Source organism: Pezoporus flaviventris, unplaced genomic scaffold, assembly GCF_033815535.1.
Source record: "Pezoporus flaviventris isolate CSIRO_AGI_PZ_B2104156 unplaced genomic scaffold, CSIRO_AGI_Pfla_v1 ptg000036l, whole genome shotgun sequence".
In the NCBI taxonomy this organism is placed as follows: domain Eukaryota; kingdom Metazoa; phylum Chordata; class Aves; order Psittaciformes; family Psittacidae; genus Pezoporus; species Pezoporus flaviventris.
The window spans coordinates 22,643,194-22,668,924 of NW_026892584.1; the positions used below are offsets into that span (position 1 = coordinate 22,643,194).

The 25,731-nt window shown below is 36.0% G+C and overlaps 1 protein-coding gene across 7 annotated transcripts in view; it reads left to right on the top strand.

The window, feature by feature from the left end:
* The window catches only part of AKAP6 (A-kinase anchoring protein 6), a 280,658-nt gene that overhangs the window by 179,049 nt on the left and 75,878 nt on the right, over positions 1 to 25,731 (top strand). For all 7 annotated transcript variants that reach the window (XM_061463486.1, XM_061463487.1, XM_061463485.1 and 4 more), the window contains 2 exons: positions 10,199 to 10,347; positions 16,203 to 16,323. In XM_061463486.1, coding sequence (XP_061319470.1) covers positions 10,199 to 10,347; positions 16,203 to 16,323 — 270 coding nt within the window. The remainder of the gene's footprint in view (positions 1 to 10,198; positions 10,348 to 16,202; positions 16,324 to 25,731) is intronic.

Consider the following 25,731-nt stretch of genomic DNA (forward strand, 5'->3'; position numbering starts at 1 on the left):
AAATAATTTTATATCACATCTGTTTTTGCTGCATGTTGCTGCATGCCTCTAGAGGCATAGAGCGTTTTTATTTTCAAGTAAATTTATATTAGTTACAGTCTCCAGCTGTTTCAGATATAGAGTCATTTCCTGTTGGTACAGTTTCCAGGACAATTCCCTTTGTTTCTTCTCAGAAGAATAAGAAATTTAATTTAACAAAGACATCCTATAATTGCCTTTTGTATCTAGTAAGGTATCTAGCAATCTAAATATTTTATTTTATTTAAAACATCTGTCTACATAATATCATATGACTGTACAAGTCTATATCAGCCTTCTGAAAGACAGCTGCTGCCACTTTTATTTAATTTATAAGAGACCAACAAAATTGCTCCTTAACATAAAGCCTGTCTGCCACTGAGTCATACATAAAAAAATTTTGCAAGATGAAAATTGCTTGCACTTACAGTTCTTGTTAAACTAATCTAGGTCTTTTTCAAATTTAGAAGCATCAACTTTCCTTTTCCCTCTGTCCCCACCCTACACCCTCCAATCACTATGGAAACACTGGAGCTTTACATATATGTTTTTTAGAAGCTCATTTTTTTTAAGATTGAAGGTACATTTCTTTGTAAGATGAAATGCAAACTAGAGTCACATCTTAATTGCTCACTTGTGGGATCTATTTATCTCCTGCTATCTTCATTTTCACAAACATTTGGTGTAAATTATACTGGTGAGAATTTTCATGCATTTTTTTTTTCAGAATATATAGGGGAAGTGATAATGTCAATACAGATCTTTATCTGTCTTGTGTTACTAAGCTTTGTTTGCAGTGATTGTAAACTGGTTTTTTGTATGAAGCAACTCATACTGGTAAGAAAATGCTAGATGCTTAATAGATAATGTCAATTTATGCATAACAGCCATCCTAGAAAAATACACATAGGCATTCCACAGTATTTCTAAATAAGACAAGTTTACCTTTTCCAGGGAAGTAATCAAAATATTCCTTTTTGGAGAACTAAGACTATGAAAAGAAAATGTTTATGGTTCCCTACTGGCACACAGTTATGATTGACAGAGAAAACCAACATGTATGCCACATGAGACGTTTTGTTCAGAAACTTTCAGGAGGGTAGTAAATTGGTGTTGGCACAAACACAAAAAAAATAAAATGACTTGATTCAGCAGTTTTCAATTCTAAATCCCTAGGCTCCAAAGAAAGAAGTAAATATTCATCAAATGATCAAAATTTATATTGATTTTTATTCTGCATTAGCAGCTCAAAGTCAAGATTCTTGACAGGGTTGATGTCGGTTTGAATGATTCTCTTTGAAATAAGGATACAGGCACTGGGCTGAGTGCAACTGTGCATTACTCAACCATAGGAAAAGACTATTAGAACTAGTATTTTCCTATTAGAACTAGACTTTATCTATTAGAACTAGAACTAGGAAGCTGAATTTTTTAAAGAACAGTATAAAGGCAGGCTTGTTCTGTACTGTTTTGATAACTAAATTGTTGTTATTAGTATGTAAAGTAATTCCTGTTGTTCCTTAACTAAATTGCTGTTATTAGTATGTAAAGTAATTCTTGTTGTTCCTGCTTTACTCCATCCTCTTTATTGTCATCTGACAACTTTTCTATAGTACTTCAGAGGGGAGCGGTAGTTCACATACGATAGTAGCCAAGTTAATATCAGTACTTCCCAAAGTTAAGTGTATATTAGAATGAAAAGCTAGTCTGGCAGAGCAAAGGAAGCAAAGATTGTATCTGCACATTATACATCTTTAATTTTGCAGTTTCTGCCAGGGAGTAAATAAAGATCTTAGGGGAGGGAGTGGGGGAAGGAGGATGGAAATCCAGGGGAAGAGAATGTGAGTATGAATGCAGCACAGAAACACAAATGTGATGACTGTGATTACTGAGCTGTGAGATTTAATGAGAAAGCCTGTATTAGAGTGAAGTAGAAAATCATAACCATCACCTCTAGTCTATAGGAGTATAATTGGATCTCAGCCCCCAGCAAAAAATAAATAAATTAGTGACATTTTTAACAAACTTAAATATATTGAGATTAAAAGGGGAAGTTATCTCCATTACTGTACTGTTGCAGTATACTTGGGGGGCTTTAAGTACCTCAGCTTGCATTAAAATGAGATTCATTGTCGTAAATGGAAGAGAATAGTGTGTGTTTGTGGGGGGATTAAATAAAAAGCAAAGTGAGGCAGAAATACAGTAACTATCAAAGTGTTAACAAATTTCCCAAATGTCCTAGGTGCTTACAATTCAGCAAACATCTTTAACTGCATAGCTTTAAAATTAAATTTTACAAACATTGGGTAATGCTTTAATAGTATGCAAATTGCAATGAAGTCAGCAGCGGCAACAGTGACCTCTCAGCAATACAAATATTTTATGTTTAAAACAGTTATCTTTTTACATTTCTCTCTACCTCAGTAGGTGTTAGGTGCTTCAAGAGGGTCCTCATCTGAGGATCATAAATAAAACAGAAGCAGTCTGTGCCTGCCTTTTATACATGGTGAGGCAGTAGTACACACCAGTATATTAAGCTATGTATTCTGCTGTTGCTACAATAATTGCTAATATTTTTATTAATATATTTCTTTTGTTTCCTCAAAACTCTTTTTTGTATTTTCTGTTTCTAATTTTCCTCAAAAACCACACACACAGAGATATATATCTCACGCATGTATACAGATAGGAAAAATAATGTATAGGAAAAAAATACTTAACCTGCATTTCTCTGCTATTAAATAAATTAATTTCCCCCTGCAAGAGAAGAAAAAGTGATCCTAATTAAAAAAAAACAAACAAAAAAACACACACAAAAACCAACAAAACCAAACCCAAACCACTTACATTGTATAGTAAGAAAACTTTGCCATCTGTAGTGTTAATATAATGTCAAATAGACAATCTAGGCATGGGAAGAATCCATTTCAGAGGAAATAAAATAAGCATTCAATAAGAGTTTTTGAGGTACACTCATTGTAAGAGTTTGGAATTGAAAATGTTTTACACTATTGAGCTTCTCAAAATAATTGTCTCAAAATATTGAATCAAAGGAGGCTTTAACTTGAAACTTCTGCAGCTTTGTGAGTTAGTATGTCTAGGAAATCATGGAACTAGTTATTGAACACGTATATGTTTGTAATAATAAATATGAAGCATTTCTCAAGCATATAGAATTTTTAAATAGAGCTTCTTGGGGAAAAAAAGGAAACTGTTTATGCACTAAAAATAATTACTCTGTAGCATGTACACAATGATGTATTATTTTGCAGAAGGATTTAATATTTTTTTCTGTAATATGGCATCACCTTACTAGTAATTTCTCAATTTTATGTAGGTTCCTTTCAGCATAAATAACAGAATTATACAAAAATCTCTGTTCTTGAAAAGATATCAAAATGTAGAGCAGGAATATTATTACAATATGGTAAAATTAATAAAAAGTCAAAGCGAATTACCAAAGTAATGTCAGATTCATACACTGCAAGTTTAAAGAAATAAATAATTACCTTATATTTGATTCCAAATATGATTTTTCAATATAATAAATTCAGATAACTTGGAAGACGCTTTCTACCAATAAGTTATCAGTTTTCACTTCACTGTAAAGCAATACAGCTCCCAGTGATGAGAAAAGAGATTTTCTCCAAATTACGCACCAAGTAACTCTCTGAGCAAAATTTCCAAGGCAACGGCACAACATTTTTACATTAGCACAGTCATGCCTTCCTGGGATGTGTTGGGTAGTTTTCCCTAAGAGGCATTGGTTTTGCAAAACCTACCATCCCTCATTATTTTTAAATAGAAATACACGTATCAGTCTGCTGCAGAGATGGGGCCAGAGGAATATGCGCCATCAATCTGGAATTTTACTTGCACAAGTGTGCTATCATGAATTCTGAACACTGGTACCTTTAACCTTAAGGGCATGGCTATTTTGGGTGCCCAGCCCTACAGATCATCCTAGATGCATTACCTGTCCATGTGGTTTGGTACACAAGCCTTTTAGAGGAGCATGACTGTTAGAAATATCAGTGTTTTGGATGATAGACTCTTTAAGAATCTCTTTTTAAGCTACTTCATTGCTCTAAATATGCAAACAGAAGTTATAGTAGGAGCAATCAGAACTGTGCAAATAGTGGAGTTTTTAATTAAGTAAGATTAAGTTTAAAATTTTAGCACACTGAGGAAAGAATTTCTGTGTCTGACTAGTCTTTCCTCTTCTTGGCTACTTGGGGCTTTTGAGGCAGGCCCAGAAAGTTATTCAACCTTGTGTTTCAATACAACAAATGTGTGTTCTGACCTCCTATAACAAATGGTTTTCTCTACTGGATAGGGAAAAAACCAAGACAAAAGGTTGTATTGATGAATTACTATTTTCATGGGACAAATTCTTCTAGATTTGTAAGAATGGGACTGTTTGGGCATGCGACAGTTCTTGTGGCGTGTGAAAAGGTGTCACTTGAAGGAACTGGAAGGCATGTGGCAGTTTTGATGAAAGACGCTCTGTTATGTTGATGGGTTCGGCTGGATCTGCATCCTTGTTAATTTGTGTGTTCTGCTGGTTTTAGCAATCACTATCTGTCAATCTAGCCCTTTCTGTTGTCAGCGCAAGCCTGTTCCCCATCTGGCCCCCAATAATTACAAACCCTTCTTTTGCATCCCACCTGTCAGTCTCTTGCTCTGCAGGCTGGAGAAGCAGACCTGAAAAACAAGGGAAGTAGCAAAAGATACTGGCCATTGTTCAGTTCCTATTCTTACAAGGAGTTTTTTCATCTCACAATTTTGGGATGCTATTGTCAGAAACTATTGTCTTGAAAGTCTCTGGAGAGGTTAATCCTTTCGTACTTTTCTTCAATGCTTCTTGGTATTTGTGATATAAGAAACTTCTGTGGGTACATAGCTGAGATCTGTTTGATGCACAGGGCATGCCACACTCTTATGTCGTATTTAATGTTACACCGGGCAGAACCAAAGGAAGGGGGACAGTCAGGAATTAGACACCAAAAGTCCAAACTTTAAATTAAGAGCATAGTCAGGACACCTGCATGGACTTGGTCAGACAATGCTGCTGAGGCCACACTACTGATTGCATTTGCACTCCACAGTTCTGAAGCCACAGATCATGTTCGTAATCTTTATGAAAACCCAGCAAAAAACCTATGTATTTCTGAAAGCCAAGGGAAACCCTGCAAAAAGATACTGCTGTTGTTCACTGGTGTGTTGTGTTTTGATGGCTCTGGGAACTGCCTGAAGTTTTGGTTGCTGTAACAAGCACTACTCTATCTAAAATTTCATTTTATGGCTCCAATGGACGGGCTTAAAATTCATTGTGCCGTTACTTCTGCTACTTAAGCTCTATGATGAGTTTAAGTACCTTGATAAGTAAGAATGTTGTTGCCTTGTAATTTTGCTCATTCTATGTGAAGGTTTCACATTGTTATGATGTTTTTAGTGCACTAAAAAGTAAAATGATAACATTATTACTCATAAAAGCATTTCTGAGGTTTATGATGATAAAAACACTTTGCTAAGATTTTAACGGGTAACAAGCAAACCGTGATTAACAATTAATTTCCTGCATGATCAAAAACCAGCATGTCCTTTGTAATAGGACTATCAAATGTGCAACTCACAGTAAACACATTTTATATTATAGGATTATTTTTTAATCCGATTCCATTCTGAAGACAGTATGCAATATGAGGGATGGAAGAGGCAGGGAAGCCAAAAGCAAAACGGGTAACAGACTAAAAAAGAAGTCAACTGGAGCCAGGTCCCCATTTTAATTGTGCAAAGTGAGTAGGGAAAAAGAGAAAAGAAGGGGGAAGAGGAAACACCCAAAGAACCCCCCAAACAAACAGAATACGACAAAAGATAAGAGTTACAGTCTTGCTTCAACAACAAAAGCAAATGCCTACACTTGCAGTAGAAGCAGTGCTTCCAAGAAGCCACTTGAATTCCAAGAAGCCTAAAACTGCCAAGTGGTGGATTAAATGATCTTAAAGGTCTTTCCAACCTAAATGATTCTATGATTCTGTTACACACTGCCATTTAAAATGCCAGTGTGAATTCTTGGAAGTACTGCATCTACCCTAAATGTTTTCAGCAGCAGAAGACCTGTTGGCTGGCTATGGGGATGGAGTGGTGGATGATCAAGTCTGTATATGTGGCCTCCTGACTGCCAAAGAACTCTCTGTAAGCTACATCTCCATGGAAGGTATTTTGAGTTGTGTGCTCAACATAAATTTATTCAGTGGTTGCACCTGTGACAGAGCCAGCATCTCTTTCATGTGCTATTATGAAGCCTTCTCCACAGCTACATATATGGAGAGGTATACATATAATGTGGAGAATTAGACAGAATATTATGGCAGAAAACAACAAAAAATGCTTGAGGGCAAAGATATGACCGCATAAATGCTACTGTGATCAATTTAATTGTGGTAAGGAATTAATCCCAATTTTGTCTCTCAAGAAATTTACCAATTACAAAGATATAAAGACTGCCAAGCTGGGATATGCATCCTTTTATAATCATGCTAGTGAGTTTGCATTTCTATACAATATGCATATAGGGGAGCCTTTAAGTCTATATACTGTGCAGTGCCATCTGACCACATCCTTGTTTGGTGGAAACTGGAATTTGTGCTTCAATTTAAGAAACAGTGTTTTTATCCAGCTTAAGTTTACATAATGTCAGAGAAATTGAACTATGTCTGTATTTCATATGTAATTCTATAGTAATTACAGTCTAGTGTGGCAGTGGTATAGCTTTTCTACAGTACTGTAGAGAAAGGATAATAGATAGGGTACTTTCATAATTCAAATCCAACTGAATGTATCATAATTAGTATATTTAAAACACAGAATAGTTTGCTTATGGTAACCTAGTTCATAACAAAAGACGTGCTCCCTAGGAAAGAGTGTCTGAAAATACTTTCCTTTAAACACCAATTCCATGATATTTATTCTAGTACATTCCAATATAAAATTTTGTTTCAGCAGAACAAATTAGCTCTGAGTTCTCATCTCCAATTTATATTGGTGTAAATTTTGAGTCCGTCATTTGACACTCTCTATACAAAATAACCTTTCAATCTCCTTCCACACACATTAACAGCCATTATCCCTTGTCTTGTCTTTCTCCACTTCAGAATAAAGTCATTCTAACATGTACGTCTAATAGGAAATACAATGTATTTTCATTGATTTGTATTGTCAATGATTACTCCTTCGTGTTATATAGTGTTCTGTATAGTAAAGGACATTCCATGTTGTCATGCAAAGCCAGTCTTAAGGAACAGATTCTGCACCCCAGGCTCCCACGGTTTATTTATAAGTTTTTGCTTTTTAGAAAATGAGCTTTCTGACAGTAGCCTTGAAAATATTTACCATTATTAATTGATCACTAGAACGGAATATTTGGCACAAGTATAACATTTTTTTCACTGTTTCCCCCCAGGACTACTGTTTTTTCATAGTCTTGTTCAGAGATTGGATCCCCTAGGCTGAGAATAATGAGAGCATTTTGTCATTTGATTATTGGCAATAACTCAGTTTAATTTACAACAGAATATTGTAAACTCATTCCATCCTGGTAGGTAGAGAATATGTGCAAGTATGTAGCCAGACCATCACCAGCATTTTTATTGTTTTTTTACTGCAAAAATAGTCACTTAAAAGAGGACCATGAAGTTGAAAACAAGTGCTAAGTATTATTCCTTGGCATTTTTTTTTTCCCCATGTTCAGTTTTCCACTAATTCTGAATTTCTACATCCTCTGAAAAAGGAGAAATTGAATTCCACTTCTGGGATGGGGCACTGAAAGTAAATGAATAACTGACTGCCTCCCACCCAGTTTCTATTACATATATTTGGAATGATGCATATCTCAGTAGACTTTCACAGGATTTGCTGGATATCCATGTGCATAGACATGTTTTTGTGATAAAGTTCTTATAGTTGTGTTAAGTAACAAAAAAGCACATGTAGGGCAATCTGAAAATGCACACTCAAAATAAGTTAGGATGTAAAGCAAGCATCTTTTCTGTATTTGATTAGCAATTCATAAATTTGTTTCTTCATTTTGCCAGAATACTGCAAAACTAGTCCTTCATTAGCACTAAAAATTTTAAACTGAGAATAAACTGCAATAGATTTATTGCATAACTGTGCTGCGTACTATTTTCTAGATAGTGCCTCAACCCTGTTAGTTCAGCTTCTGCAGAATGTAGTTTTTTGAGACTTAAACCGATCAATGCCTAGTCGAGGTCTTCACAGCCTCTTTGGACTTGCAGTTGATATCAGTAGAACAGAGACAAAAAACAGTTAAATACAACAGTGAGATAGATTAATTCATACAGAAATCAGAGAGATCCATCTGAAACTGTGCTGCCTGAATTTGAGTTGATGTAGGTATTTGCAATTGTTGAAAGCAGAAATTCAGTTTAAAACCAAACATAGTTGATTTATAGATGGATCATATTTCTGAGCTACAAGAACTGGGATGCAATTGCTTGTATTCAGGATTCGTAGAGTATAGTATCAGTGGAGTTCATAATCCTCAGTACAAGAGGGCCTTACGGCTGTGAGTAACAAATAGTGGATTCCTATTCAACCCTCTCTATATATTTACTTACCCTTTCCACAGTATTTTTCTTTTCTCCCACTATTCTGTTTCTCCCATTTTCCATATACATTAATGATTTGCCTATTTACAGCTATTTTTGTGAGTTAACAGAGAATGAAAGATCTGTGAAAAGCTTCTTTATTTATTTTCTCCAAACATAACAAATCTCACTGTAAGAAGCAACTGAGAGAGAAAACTATAAATGTTTGAATGAGAAATTTTAAAAGGAAATATAATTTCCAAATCAGCTACATTACTACTCAGGAAAAATTGCACCAAGGCAAGGTATAAGTAAATATACCCAGCTACTATTACTGCAAGCTTACAAAGATATTCCAGCCTTCCTTCAGACTTTCCCTACTGACATTCTTCAGCACCTATATCCCTTCACTTGCATGCATTTTTGCTAGATTTTGCAGATTTCCCTTCTTCTCTCTTGCCTTCTCGCTGCTTTCTCTTTACAGATGCTGTTATTCCATAGATTGGTAACTCTGTTGTGCTGTGAGCAGCCAAGCAAAGTCTTCCCTCCTCCTTCAGTAGAAAATGTGAGAGTCCTTATACAAAATTTCCTCCATGCTTCCTGCATTTACTTGCCATAGCATCAAACAGTTAAGCAGGCATTCCACTCCCAATAGAAATAAGAGTATGTAGTTACACAGAAGTAGCAGGTTTTGAAAGATTATCAGAATTTGTAATATGTTTTTCTTTCAGTGAAGCATATTAAAAGAAAACAATAGCATATTGGTCCCGAAGTGCTTTTGAACTTACTCTACCCTCTGTTATTTGTCCTATTCCTAGGAGCAAGTATGGCAAACAGCACATTTTATCCTTTTATCATCTGGTTCTCCTAGCCTCAGAACCAAACTGATCACCACAGCTGCAATAAATAAAGTGTCTATTCAATAAGTTGTGATGCTAAATATTATTCAACATTCTTCTGTCCAGGCAGAGTCTGATGGAAAACAACACATCCCACTTACTGCCTTTTTCCTCACAATTAAAATTGCTGAGTAATCAGTGGATGCCAGATATGGGAAAGCAGAATGTGAATAATGCCTATTTGCTTGGTTTTCCTTAAACTTACTATTTAAAACAAAAGTACCTATAGCAGTTTGGCTTTCATTAATTACAAAACACAGATAATGTGTTAACAATATCAGTCTTGAAGCCTGTAAGAAATGTAAAGTTATGTAGCTGCCTGTTCTGTCATAATGCATGATATCTAATGTCTTTTTGATTCATGTCCAGACTTTTTAACAAAGCATTTAATTTGATATCTGTCTCATGGAATATATAGCACATTCTCCTACAGAAACCTAAATAGTTCAGTTCTAATATTTGGCAATACACAATACTTTTCTCTGACTTAATAGTTCTGCCTTTTTAACTATCATTCAAGGAGAAAAATGATGGTGTGAATCATTAGGTTAAAATTGTTGCAGTCCAAAAGTATTTGCTTTAAATGCATTCTTTCTGAATTTTTTTGGGGAAAAAAAAAAAAGTGTTGTTTTTTTTTTTTTTTCCTTTCTCTTTGTTTTCTTTTTCTAGGCTGAGGTTCAGCTATGCTATCTGGAAGCACAAAGAGATGCTGTTGAACAGATGTCCTTAAAGCTGTACAGTGAACAGTACAACAGCAGTAGCAAGCGAAAGGAAGAGTTTGCTGATATGTCAAAAGTTCACACAGTGGGAAGTAATGGGTAGGGAACTATTCTTTTTGTTGTTTTATTCTCACTGATCTGTATTTTTTTTTTATATGATATACTTTTTCTTACTTCTAGTTAACCAGGTTGCTTCCTCCTAGGCCAAGAGGCATGGAAAACTCTATAAATTTTTTTTTCCATATATGAATGCAAAAAAATAATGGGTCCTGGATATTTTATCAAAATCATGGTTTGTTCATAGGATTACCTAACATTATTTAATAGCAATCAATTATTTTGAATTAAAAAAATGTAATGTAATGTGATTTCATATCTTTTTATTTCTTAGCATCTTCCAAGGAAGCATCTTTATAATGTATTAATACCTCTGGAAAAACAAATTTCTATAATCATTATTCTGCTGGTGACGAGGAAATATGAATGTGAAGCCAAATTCTCTTACAGTTCACCAGTTCAAACATCTCAATTTTCTACTTCTAGAAATCTTTGGTGTTAAATGTTTTCCCTTGACTTGGTCTTCTCTGTTTTTTAATAAGTCTTAACACACACACGCACACACACACACACACACACACACACACACACATACCCCTCCCCCCCCCCCCCCATGTTAAATACGTATGTGCATATATAAAAGCAGCTTTTCATAATAGTTTGAGCAAAGAATCTTGGACAAATTAATCACTCGACTATGATAGAATGGAATCTTGCTGCCCATTTTTCACAACCGAGAAAAATTGTAGTTCTGGTTTAAGACTTTTTGTTGAAGGTCTTTTGAAAACCCTATTTTCCAACTGCTAACTCCCCTAACTGAATATAAGAACATACTTGTGAGTTCATAATTGTGTGGGGCTAAAGCAGTTCAAAGGAGCCAGATAGTGCTCATTGTTTGGGTACACCCTTTTACTGACAGAAGTTTTCTTGTAACCAGTAAATACAGTACAACTTGTGCCTACAGTTTCCTGTGCAAGCAAAGTCATTGACTAAGGTGTTCATGAGTTCTTTAGCTCCAAAACTTCTTTTTTCCAATCATTAACTCAATGTTGAGGTCTTGGAAGCACAGTTTTATTAAATTACCAACTGTAAAGATAAATGAGCCTTGTAAACATCCCCTCTTATTATACAAAAAGATGACTGTTTTAGAAAAGTTGATGTGGGCTAATTATGTAGGATTACTGAGATCTTGATTACATATGCAGAAATCTGTCAGATTCTCAAACACGCCAGTGCAGCTAGTGCCAGCCATAAAACTAATTTGTTCAGAATTGGTGTGTATATGTATATAAATGTGCACTTGGGGCTACATATTAAAAAACAGCTTCTAATTTTGCAGCCACAACTGAATGCAAGCAAGAATTATGATTGGAATTTGTGTAGGACATAAGACAGTAAGACATCAAGAGACATTTGATTTTATTGAGGATAGGGGATATAAAGCTTAAGCCTCATGGAAAAATCCAGCCTGTAACTCTACACACCCTATGTGATTAGCAAATAAGCTCTTAAATGCACTTTTCTGTGCTCGTAATCACATGTTTATTACTGGGAATGGTAATCTGCTAATGTTCCCTACCTTTTCAGTGCTGTGGTCACCTTTCCGGGCCCTTACAGCCATCCCATGTTCAGTCTTAGAGGCTCAACAGTGGCTAAAGGGGTGAAAAGACTGGAGGAAGACAAATACATATAATGTATTCAGCTGGATATCATACCATATCATGTATTCAGCCCTTACAGAAATTATGGCATGCTGAATTCAGATTGAAAACTTCCAGTTGAACCAGTCTGAGATATTGTATTTAACACAATGGAAATGCCTTTCAACTGTTTGAAAATACAGTTGATACAACATTTCCCTAATGAATAAAAACCATGGACACAAAAACTGTGGACAGACGTTCCATAGTAGGATGACCTGGCTAGAGACTGAGCTCTTTACAAAGAAGGGGTCATTTAGGAAAATTAGGGTACCTATCCATTAGCTATAGTGGAGATTTGACCTAGGAGAAAGAAAGAGGAGTTTGCAGGGAGAACAAAATTTATTATAGGTGGAGAATTGTTTGTTTAGTGGGGAAAAAAGATTTGAGAAGTGGTTTTGTGTAAGAAAGAACTAAATTAAGATAGGTAACGTAGTGTCTGCAGCATAGGGTGATGCAAGCAGGTGTGTAAACAGGAGATTTCCTGTAGAACAGCAATCTAGTTACACCAGTGATAGAGGGGCTTAACATGTATCTGCATGGGATAAATGGTTAAAGTGATAATGAAGAGAACTGGATTAATACCCACTGCAGGAGAACACCAGCTAGCCAGGCTGCAAGAGGTAACCAAGAGTAGTTGAGAGCAGCTGTAAAATGTTGAAGCAAATCTGCCTGGAAATACTGTATTCCTCTCAAAACTGGGGAGGAATTTAAACAGGTACTGTTTGAAGATATGGGTATGATATTTACAGCACCACTGCACAATATTAAGGCCAGATCCTGAGATTCGATCATCACCTAGTATTGGGCCATCATGGATGAGGCTCTGAGATAAACGCACTAGAGGGGTCTTCACGTATGCACAGAATATAATGCAATTTAAAGCTGTTAAGGTCAGAATTCCTATATCCTTTTAATAAAAACATGTGAAAGGAGTTCCAAAAATTGATAACCAAGGAACATGGAAGAACTTTTTCTAAAAACATGTGAAAGGAGTTCCAAAAATTGATAACCAAAGAACGTGGAAGAACTTTTTCTGGCTGAATATTTTTGTAGGCATACCATAATGTTTACAGTACTCTTAAATACCATCTGAGTTATACCAGCAAAGAAATAATACAAACTGGAAGTGTATGTTAAACATAGGGAAAAAGACTGATGGAAATAGCTTCACATTTCTTTTTATTTATTAATGCCACAGACGAACTGGTTCTCTCATGGGAAAGGTGCTCATGAATTTTCATTCAAAATAATAAATTGATGTCCATATTTTAAGAAATATGTTTAGGGGTCAAGGGATTAGATGTGCAATTCTGCATATCTGATTCCCTGTTTACCAAGATAAAATATACTTCTTAATGTAATTTTAGTTATTATGCAGCTAATGGTTTTAGCTTATTAACCAAAAAACCTATATTAAGGAAGTTTTTGTTATTTGCCCTTTAACTAATAGCATTCTTGTTGGCAATGTTTGGGTACTTATAGTGGAGGAATATTTATCTGTAATAAACCAATGACCTAATTTATTCCTTTTTTTAGCAATTGATGGATTTGGATAATCAACCAAAATTAGATTTTTATCTATAGTTCTTGCATCTGTAAAACATTTCAGTATTTCAGAAGTTATGTTTTCCCTGATTCTGCTTGTGGAAGTATAAAAAGACTAAATTAATCTGCTAAAACCAGGAAGTAAAGATTCTGAAGTAAAAAAAAAAAAAAAAAAATTCGATATACAATTGAAATACTGACAGGTACATTTTAATCTTAACTTGTCACTGATTCTACGGTTTCCAGATTTTCTGAATGTCTTTTTAGCAGTTTAGTAACTTACCTCCTTTACCAAATAATAATTTAAGAGTAGATCCATCCATTTAGATGTGAGGCATTCATTTTTTTAAGAAAGGTACTTTTTTTTTAATATCAGAGTTATTTTAGAGCTATTAAAATATTGCATTCAAATTTAAAAAAAATGATAATCCTTTGTAGGCTGGCGTCACTGTCTTCAGGCTCAAGGAAATAACTGCCATAGACAGTTTGCTTAAAAATGCTCCCAGATGACTTTATTTTACAGCAGAAACCTGAAAAAGAGAATAGGCACAGTACATAAACTTTGGGGGAGGCAGGGGTGGGGGAGGGCAGGAAATCCTCATTGCATCTTGCATACCTTCCTGGGCTTTTCCCAGTGAATCCTGTGTCTCTCACTCTTCATTTTGGGTGGAGTATCCTGTCTTTAGACAGAAATCAAAACGTTCAGTCTTTAAAGGACCAGTTCATTCTGTTACAGGAATAAATGTACCAATTTGGACTGTAACTAAGACACAAAGCGGATGTTTGGAGCCAGCACATCTTCTGTTATATTAAAATCCCAGTCTGCCTCCTGGTGCTGTTTCCAAAGGCATCCCGTCCCATTCTGGTAGCAGCAGGTCATGAACATTGGTTGTAGGCTTTGTTTCCTGACATCTTCGTATCTTCATTTAGATTTTTCACAGGTACCATCATCCAAGCCCAACTGAATCTGTACTGATCTATATGAGATGAAATCTAATCATCTTGCATATGATAAAACGTATGTTTTAATAACTGCCTGTCAGTTTTATGACTTTGGATAATGTTTGGATAAGATGAAAGGGGAAAAAAAGAGCAACAGATACTTAAGATGCGGTATGGTTATACCACTTTCTGAAGATGAGATAAAGATTCAGTATCACTGTAAATGTACCTTTCAAAAGAATTAGTTTTAGTTTAGTTTCAAAATTATATCTGAGTCAAATACCTCCTGAAACAGGAGAAAAGCCCTGAAAGCCAAATGAAACTATTATATTTCAACAATAGTAACTTGCACTTTTATGCTTGCTCTTCTTTGTAATAGCATTATGCCTACTTTCTCAGGGCAGCGGGCAATTTTAAGTAAGTGCACCTCATAAATTATTGAGCAAAAGTATACTAAGTACAGTGGATTAAACTAGAGAGTTACTTCAGAAGCAGGAATCAACACTTGGGCATTATACAAGACTTCCTTTGTTGTCAACTCATTGAAAATAATACCACAGAAGGCAAATGCTTTCTTCTCTCTTGCTTTCTTGCAGAAAGACTATTCTACTTGTCACAACTTTATCTATAAGGTTTCAAAATTACCATGCATGTGGTACTCTAGTTAATAACAAATGAAATGCGATAGCATTAATAACATTTAAAACATGTTTAGTTTATTGTTTCTCTGTTGAAACACTGCTAATTTTTTTAATGAGGTTGCTAGAAAACTTGTTAATAATTGGAGAAATTAGCTTTAGTGAAACATGCACTGTTGTTTGATCAATATGGGAGGTTTTTGATACTACTTGCAAGGCTTTTATTACTTTAAATTTTGCAAGTTTGAAGATCCTTTTTCAAGGGGTATTTTTCTGAGGAATGTGCAGTTTTTCAGCGTGTACCTTCTGTCTTGTATCACAGTGTTTTAGCAGAATCTATGCTTTACTTATTCACTAGGCTTTCAATAGAGAATCACATTAATCCTTTTAAGCTCCTTATTCTAATGATTTATTTTGTTGAAAACCGTAGTGATCCTCTTTGAATTTTAATGATTGCTGGCTATTCAAGGATTCATTGTTTTGACTTCCTGTCCTTACCTTTGTTTCTTACATGTCTGTAGGGAACACCTGTCTAATACTGTATCTGGCCTTAGTTCTCACTGGCTTACCATATTCGCTCAAGCCTATCTTAAGGCGTTAAGTTGAAATGCTAGCTACTCATCCATGAAAATAAATGTAGGATATTTACAGAGATAGGCAGATAGACAGCAGAGGGATGGCTGAATGGATTGAGTCATTTTTTGAAGAAAATAAAATTTTTATATGAAGTATATCAAGATGATTGTTGCAAAGTTTGCTCAATATAAAGCCAGCACTTAGAAAAACATTAAGCAACAGCATCTATGGGGGATTTCTATTTCAAAATTTTTGAAGCAAATGCAATATGCCAACAGTTGTCAGGATTTGGCATCAGCCACTGAATTTAGGTCATGGCACTGGGTTAAATTGGATTTCAGTTTTCATTTTCATCCACTCTGTATAAATACAGAATGTCTCTTTAGAAATATACCCAGGAACATCATGAGTTTTCAAGCATATATTATTCTAATACAAGATTTTAACAACTACACAGTATTTATGCATAATACATTTCATTCCTTATCTACAGCCTTTTGGACTTTGATTCAGAATACCAGGAGCTCTGGGATTGGCTGATTGACATGGAATCCATCGTGATGGACAGCCATGACCTGATGATGTCAGAGGAGCAGCAGCAGCATCTTTACAAGGTTAGCGCTACCGTTACTGCCTTTACCTAGCTATAGAAGATCTGATTAGCTTGACAAGTCTTTCTCTCACAGGATATCACTGCGTTCATTGTATGTATCATGGTGTCTATTAGAATTCCCTTCCGTGTCCCCAACCTCATTTCCATCCCCTTTGCGCTGACAGGCTGCACCGACATCATAATTGCAAGAAAGTTCCCTTTATCACATTCTATTTGGCATAATTCTATAGAAGGACAAAGATTTGTCTTCAAAATGAATAGAAATAAATGAAACTGCATTAATAAATAGACTGAAACAAAATGAAGGAAAAAAATAAATGGTAGAATTTAACAAAATGTGTTTTGATTGGAGCTTTCAGCTGGATTTTTATCCACCTTTCAGACCTCATCTGCAAAGAAAGAAATCTGCCTTGATTTTGGTTTGCTGGTGCCAGGATACAGGACTCTTCCAATTTAATTTTTATTAGTTATACATAAAGCAGACATTGTCATGTTAAGTCATCACTCTTATGATTTCAGAAAAATGATTTTGAACTTGCATATTGATTATAGGGTCTTCATCTAACATATATGTATATCTTTCTGCACACACACACGATTTCTCTTATTTGTCATAGCAGTCTTAGCTCAGAAGCTTTATCATTTCTTTTAGATAGTACTTTTAAGAAGTTCCCAAAAATGTGTGATTTGATCCTAAAATTGTTTCAGAGTTCACTGTGTGTCTGAGAAGCTGTAGTCTATGGGTCTGAGGGGTGGTGGGGGAAAGAAAGGAGGGGCTTTTGACAGAAATATCAGGCTGCAGTAAATCTTCCTCATTTAGGCAATTTTTATTGGAGTAATTCTGACAGTTGTCATCCTTGAATTGCTTTGAGCATATGGCATATTTCAAAGAGCAGATTGTGAATCATAAAAAATAAAATTAATAACTAACCACAGAACCAGCAACAGTATAATGACAAGAAACAGCTACCCTCTAGCTTTTTTTTTTATTTCTTATCAAATAAATAGTACATTCAAGGTCAAATAGAAGTTGTTTTCTTTCGTCTATGATTGCATGAGTTGATAATTTCTTAAATATAATTTATTTTTTCTTACTTTGGCATCCTAATTTTTTGATAGTCTTCTTTCATTCTAGTATTCCTAATTTTAGGCCTTTTGTTTAAAATACCTAGTGAGAAAGGGTTCTCACATGAATTAAAATATGTCTATAAATTGAAATATAGTTCAGATGCAAAGTTATTTAGGCTGCAAGTAAGTTTAATTCAGTGACCTCCATTTCTTGCTTTCACAGTAATTTCTTATTTTTTTCTAATGATGTCTTTTTCATAACATTCTAAATACTTAATCAGACTTAATCGCACATTAATTGTCTAGGCTCAGAAATGAACAATGTCAGAATGGGTAAAAAGTTTCTTGCAAATCTAAAATAGTGTTTTGGTAGTGCCTGTCCATATAAGACCAGCTTGTACTATGCCTAATCTAACCAGTATTTAGTCCTATACTAAAAAAAAAATCAATAAACAGAAATGTTAAGGAAACAATCCATCCCTAAATATGAAAAGGAACAAAGATTAATCAGTATTTTAGGTACTCTAAGTATTTTAGGTACTATTTAGGCTACTTCCGTTTCCGCTATCCAAGTGTAACCATTAAGTATATTTACAGATGGTAAGGCTGGGTTAATAATGCACAGTGAGAAGAATAAAAGAGGGAAATAATTTAAGAATTGGCTTGCAGTACAGTATGATGGCAAAATGAAGAATATTGTATGTTCAAAATGGGAGGTATTAGTTTCTTAATATTATGAAATTCTTTATTATAATAGGCATGACACTTCCAAAAACAGAAAGTTTGTGTCAGGGAGAGTAGTTGAGTCTGTAGTCTGTGCAGCACAGACAAATCAGGACTGCTTCCAAGCACAGGCAACTTACTTCTGCAGCTTCCGCAGAGAGGTCATCTGGTAATTAATAGAGCCCCTAAACCAAAAGTACCTATCTGGTCACTGCAAAACCACTTGAAGAAGGGTAAAAACAGACTGCAGGCCCTCCCACAGTGAGTATTCTCTCCATATACCTTTCTAGTGAATGCAGCAAGCAAATTGTTAAGTTTTGGAGGAAAGACTTAACGAGGAATGTAGAGTTTGGTTAAGAGATGACTGAGGAGTGTCCATAAAGCAGGAGGAGTATTTTCAGGTAATGTAAAAAGCTTGAGTGCATAGCATTAAGATCTATTAGCCTTCAAAATAAAACAAAGCAACAACAAAACCACAAAAAAAAAAAAATGACCAGAAAACACCCCCCCCCCCAAAAACCAAAAAACTACAAAAAAAAAAACCACTAAAAAAAAAAAGTTTTAAAAAAAACCTTCCAAAGAAGTGTTGTTGAAAGCCCCATAATTTCAGACATTCAAAAGTAGCCAAAAGAAAACATTAGCAAATGTAATTGGAGGAACAGTTTTGCATTAGTGAGGAGAGATCAGATAAATCGCGAAGGTCTTTATCATCCTCAGTTTCAGAAATTTGTGTAAGGATGCATCATGCCCTCAAAACCAGTATTTGTAGTTTTATAAAACTAGCCTAGTAAACCTCTCTTCTAATCAATCATGACACCTTTTTTTATTTTGGAGGTTCTTACACAGAGCCATGAATGGTCTAGTGCTCACAGCTAAGGGGCAGGAGCACTGCCTACGCTTCACAGTGAACACAGCCATGCTGGTCTGTAGGGAGAGAAATCTGTAAAGAGAAATTCAGGCAGCTATTCTCAGAATTCCTCAATGACATGGGGTGTTATGAAAACACAGGTCCTGCTTTAGTTATTCTTTATTAGTTACAGCTTCAAATGTGAACCTGCTAATTGCACTCTCTGCATTTTGGTGAATTCTCCTAAACCCATAGATCCCTCTTCTCAGTTATTGAGCTGACAAGAAATTGCACCTCTGAGCCAGCTCAGCAAGGCACCTCTGCCAGGGAACCTGCTGTGGTATCACTATTACCAGCAGTAATCATTGTCCCTGAGGAGTCTATGTATGGGAAGGAGCAATGATAAAACAGGTAAATCGGAAGGGAAAAGCATACATTAAAGCAGCATAACATAATATATAAATGCTAAAATTGCATATGGGAAAATAAAATATATTTTCATGGTCAGACTATTTTCCCAGTGCTCTATGTTCAGATTTAATATAGATTTAAGTCAACTCTCAGCTTAATTTTGCTTTGCAATATTCCAGGAGCTTCATAGATTTTTTTTTATGAGGATACTTATTACCTCTCTTTAACTAGGTTTTATTTTGCCCTTAATATAATAGGAGGAGCACAGCCATATTTTTTTGTATATCTGAATATGTATATATGACTTTCTCTAGATATTGTAGATTTCAATGCAAAGATTTACAAAAAGAGAAAAATGTTCTTCTTGCTATGCTACCCCATAGCCGTAAATGATTTCAGCTTTACAGTCTTAAACTAGCTAATGATTTAGAAAATCAACTAGTATTTGATAAAATAGCAGTCACAGAATGAACTGCTGATGGTTTATTTGTCCTCTGGTGCTTTATCTAAGTAAGAAAAAAAATTAAAAAGAGCATTTCCAAGGTTTTGGACTCTGGCTTTTTTGTACCACTGTAATAGTTCAGTTTAACACCAAATGTATCATGTTTATTTCATTTTAATCTACTGCATGTGAGTCTGATCTCATAAGCTCTAAGTAAACAGAACTTGCATTGACTTCAGTTGTATTCATACACTGGAGGATCAAACCCAAGATCCTTCATACTAGAGGATCAAACCCAAGGAACTTAAACTCTGCTAATTAGCCCTTTAGTGGGAACTTGAGTAATTCTGTACTTTGAATGTTCAAAAATGAAGCAAATCAGTATTTACTAGACTGTGGAGATTAGAAATGAGTATACTAGGCAGAAAAGTTAATGATAATTCTTTCAATTTTCCTCAGAAGATTAATTGCAGAACTTAATTGTGTTAGATTAAAACTCCATTTAAATAAGTGCAGTATGATTGTTAAAATTGTTAGTATGTTCAGAATAAAATTAACTAAACATTTTAAAATATCAAATCAAATAAATATTTTTCTGTTTGATCACAAGTAATGTATAGTGGGTTTAATACAAACTGCATAAGCTGTGAGTCTTTCCCAAGTTAAGTCTTGAGCAACAAAGGTCATGATAGATGGAAAAAGACCCTTACATAGTAGTGCAGAGATTTTGAAAACAAACCAGTTGACACAGCTTTAAAACAGGTTAACTGCTGAACTATTTCATCAAAGGGAAGCGGCTCACTGTATTAAATAACATGAAAACGCGCAGCAAAAGCTACAGATACCTTTCAAAAACAGTTGAGGGGAAAAGAAAAAAAATCTCCTAGCAGTTTTTGTTTCCCTACTGGAAGCTATCCCTCATCGGAAGGTGCAGTTAATTTTCTCCTCTGGGTGTGCTGCTGCTCCATTGTGCCTTTCTCCTGGCTCAGTGTGCTGCGGCCCCGAGTGGATCAAACAAACCGTGGTGAAAGTTTCCCTCATTTGCATCACTTCTAGACAGCCCTGTCGTACTCTTTGCTGACAGGAAATCACTGTCTTTGTCACCTTTCTTCAGTGATCTCCTTTTGGCAGAGATTGGCCATGTGACCAGGATTAATCACAACAGTTCTGGCTCAGAACTCAATGACATGTTTTCCTCAGCACTTCAATAATGGTGTAGAGGAGTCAGTAGGAAATGACTGCATTAATTTCAGAGTGAAAAGATAATTAACACTTAAGGACTTAGTGCTATAACCTATGGAGCTATTATTCAAATTAAAACTAATTTATTGAAAACTTGTGGGAAAAAAAAAAAAGAGAAAAAAAACCAAAACAACCAAAATTGTCCTTTAATGCAACTTAAAATAATCTTATAAGAGTCACAGAGTTTGAAAAGAAGCCCAAACTAGATTTAATGTGATAATATAAATACATAAAAATTTACACATTTGAAACTGGAGACTAAAGTATGTAAAGTGCTTACTTAGATGATATGAATAGGATAATGGCAAACAAAAGCAGCAGTGTGCTCCTAGAATGCTGTGCTTCAAGGAGTTTCCTTGGCAACAGAAATGCAGTTCCAAAAGTAGACAGAACTTTCCTCAGAAAACATACTATTAATAACAACCTTCCGGAACAACTTGGAACAATTTGACTACTTGGCAATAAAATGCCAAGTGTTCTGCAAATTAATCTAACACATAACAGTTATATGTTTCTCTTGCCCATAATTCTCCTGAACTGGGGGACTGAGTTCTCTGCTGTTAGAGGATACAAATGTGCAAAGCAGTTCCAAATGCTGTGCAAACAGAGAGAGGGCTCAAATAGCATCAGCCTATAAGGATCAATTAATGTCTTTCGTATCATTTTAACTTGTAAAACAGATTAGTTTAATTGGATTACTTCGTTCCATTTAAAACAAGTTCTGCGTACCTACTGAAGCCACATTGTTGTTCAGTTTTTATTTCAAGCAGATTTTCCATATAAAGAAAACTTATTGAAAGATTAACAGCCTGTAGAGTGATATATTTGGACAATATGCTTTGGGGACTGGTTATAAACTAGAAAACATGAAGAATTTTGCTCCTATACTGCGTGACACAGGATAGCTTCTGTCTGTCTGGTAATCTGTCAGTGCCTGCATGGAGCTGCTAGAACAGTCGCTGGTGGAAAATGGTGATTGTCACTTTGGAGGAAGCTCTCAGCACACTGCAGGATTGAGCCTCTTGTAGGTAGTAACTACAAATATGCTATGCATGCAGTATTTTTAGATATGTCATCATTTCTGTATGAGCCAAGAGAATAAACTAATTTCAGATTTGCCTTGCTAATAGGAATCATTAGGATTCCACTAAAGGCCATAAATTTACTGGACAGGAAAGGTAGGCTTTGCTACTACCTTGACTTTTCCTGAATTCTCAGATCTAAAGGTTAAAAGTAATCAATATCTCATTGTGCAGCCTGATAATAAGTAATAACCATGATGTTAAAATCTAAATGACTGCAGATAGCACTTAGGTGTGTTGACCCATTTGGAAAGGCTTTTTAATTGCAACCAGAATAGTCATAGTTTGCTAATAAACGTTTGGGCTACCTTGCAAAAATCAACACATTTTTTAAATATTTCTTTAATGCTATTAGCAAATTATGTCCCAAATTATGCCCCAAAATCAAAACTTTTATTTTATCTGACACATGTAACATTTAAAAAAAAAAAAAATTATTCTGATAAATAGTATCAGTGATGGTATTAATTACCAATAGTAAATTACAGCACTCTGCATACATGGATTGATACATGCCTTAATGGAAGTTATGCCTTTGACATTGTAGTATGTTTTTAACTGTCATAGATAGTAAAATAATTGAGCTGAGTTTTGCACAAAACTCTGACATCAGTTACTGTTCTTCACAAAGTTCAGTAATTTCTATGTACTAGGCAGCTTGTTTTTTTTCCCCAACAGATTAGTCATAGAATCATAAAATCATAGAATCAGCTATGTTGGAAGAGACCTTTAAGATCATCAAGTCCAACCATTACCCCAGGACTGCCAAGACCACCACTAAACTGTGTCCCTGAGGGCCTCATCTCCATGGTTTTTGAACACTTCCAGGGATGGTGATTCCACCACTGCCCTGGGTAGCCTGTTCCAATGTTTGATCACCATCTCTGTGAAGAAATTTTTTCTAATGTCTGATCTAAACCTCCCCTAGTGCAACTTAAGTCTGTTATCTCATGTCCTATCACTTGTTACTTGGAAGAAGAGACCGACCCCCACCTCTCTCCATCCTCCTTTCAGGTGGTTGTATAGAGCGATAAGGTCACCCCTGAACCTTCCCTTCTCCAGACTAAACAACCCTGGTTCCTTCAGCCATTCCTCATAAGACTTGTGCTCCAGACCCTTCCCCAGTTTCGTTGCCCTTCTCTGGACCTGCTCCAGCACCTCAATGTCTGTCTTGTAGTGAGGGGTGCAGAACTGAACACAGCATTCAAGGTGCAGCCACACCAGTGCCAAGTACAGGAGGATGATCACTGCCCTAGCCCTGCTGGCTGCACTGTTTCTGATACAGGCCAGGATGCTGTTGGCCTCCTTGGCTGCCTGGGCACAGACTGGCTCATGTTCAGTGGTGTCAATCAGCACGGTCAGGTCCTTTTTCACTAAGCAGCTTTCCAGCTACTATTCCCCAAGCCTGTAACATTGCATGTGGTTGTTGTGGCTCAGATGCAGGACCCAGTACTTTGACTTGTTGAACCTCATGCCATTGGCCACAACCCATCAATCCAGCCTGTCCAGATACCTCAGCAGATCAACACTCCCACCCAACTTGGTTTCTTCTGCAGATTTACTGAGAGTGCACTCAATCCCCTCATGCAGATCATCAACAGAGATATTAACACTAGCCCTGACACTGAGACCTGAGGGACACCACTAGTGACTGATTGCCTGTCCTGGGTTCAGCTTTAATGGTTATTTTTCTACTTCCTAGTAGGTGGTACAGTGCTGTATTTCAGCTTCATTCTGAGAACAATGCTGATAACACACCACTGTTTCAGTTGCTCAGCAGTGCTTACCCTGATCAAGGACTTTTCAGTCTCTCATGCTCTGCCAGTGAGGAGGGGCACAAAAAGCCAGGAGGGAGCAGAGACAGGTTACCTGACCCAAACTAGCCAAAGGGGTATTCCATACCACAGCACGTCATGCCCACTATATAAACTGGGGGAGTCACCCTGAAGGGCAGATCGCTGCTCAGGTCAGGCTGGGTATTGGTTGGTGGGTGGTGAACAATTGTATTGTGCATCACTTGTGTTTGTTGGGGTCTTTTTTCCTTCCCTTTTTAGTTTTATATTCTCTCCCCTTGTTATTTCCCTTACTGTTATTATTATTGATGGTAGCAGTAGTAGGTTTGTGTTACACCTTAGTTACTGGACTGTTCTTATCTCAACCCATAGGGTTTACATTCTTTTGATTCTCCTCCCCATCCCACCAGGAGCAGGAGGGAAGAAGGGTGGAGTAAGCAAGTGGCTGCATGGTTCTGAGTTACTAGCTGGGCTTAAACCACAACATTGCCAACTAGATGTGATATCATTAAGATACCATTAAGAACCTTCATGACTTTCCACACTAGGAAAACCCATTGTTTTGATTGAGAGGTCTCAGAAATGTCTGATACCCCGAGCAGTAAGAATCTGACTGCTATCAGAACATCAACTAAATAAGTTCAGGATCTGACACAGCAAAGTTTCCTAGTCTGTTATTGCAGGGAGTGATGAAATTGGTTAACTCTTTCTATGCAGAGTATTTTCACTTCAGTTGCACTAGAGGACAGAGTGAAAACTCCTTTGTGACACATCCTATAACAACCAGCTCATTTTTTCACTGGTCCATATGTTTAATTTCCTTCCTACTTCTGGCAAATTTTGCATTTTAATAAGCAGAAGAGAAAATAATTTCTAATGAAAATTTTACTTGAAGCACTGAAATGTTGTTGTGATATCTATGCATAACTACAACAGGAAGACACTGATTATCATGTCTACAGAATTATAAAGTCAGTTTAGAGAGTGGATAAAAAAAGAATATTTTTACATTTTCTGGGTTAATTCCATAATATATTTCAAATGTAAACATGCATTTTTAAAAGCAGTGTCTGTTCTATGGAGCGACTCCCTGTACTTCCACAAGAAATGGCTTCATGCATTTCACAAAAGTGGGTTTCTCCCATTTCTTCCCAGCATGACATTGAAGATGAACTTCATATTTTAGCAAAACAGTACATTTACTGAGCTTGTAGCAAAAGCCAGCACAGCTTTTTGGAGATTAAAGCAGTGTGTCTAGAATGAAAGAGGCATTCTGCTTCAAACAAAAGTAGATGTGTACCACATAGCTGTCATCACCATTCCTTACTACAGCTGCAAAATGTGGACAATTTACAGTTATCACGTCAAACATCTTAGTCAACTCCACATGCTCTGTCTTTGTGCCCTTGCTGGTATAAGATGGTAGGATGAGGTCCCAAGCAGTGAGACCTTAAAGCATTGTCAGATATTCAGTGCTGAAGCACTAATAGTCTGACATGCTCAGCTGTGGTGGTTTGAGTGCATAAGTCCATCAGGAAATTACCCAAAGCCGTTTTCTGTTCATCAAGAATTTTTAGCTTTTAAAAAATGGATACGGCACCTTAATTCATCCCAAAGGATGATGAAAATTACAATCTTCATTGTTTTCTATATGCTAGGACTGCTTAGTGTCCAAACAAGGTAGAAGGAGCCCAAGTTTAGTTTCAGATATGATAAATTATTCACATTCTGTGAAGTACAGCACTTTAACTTAATCATTGGACTAAAAGTCCCTAAGAAAAGGTGTTACACTTGTGCTGTT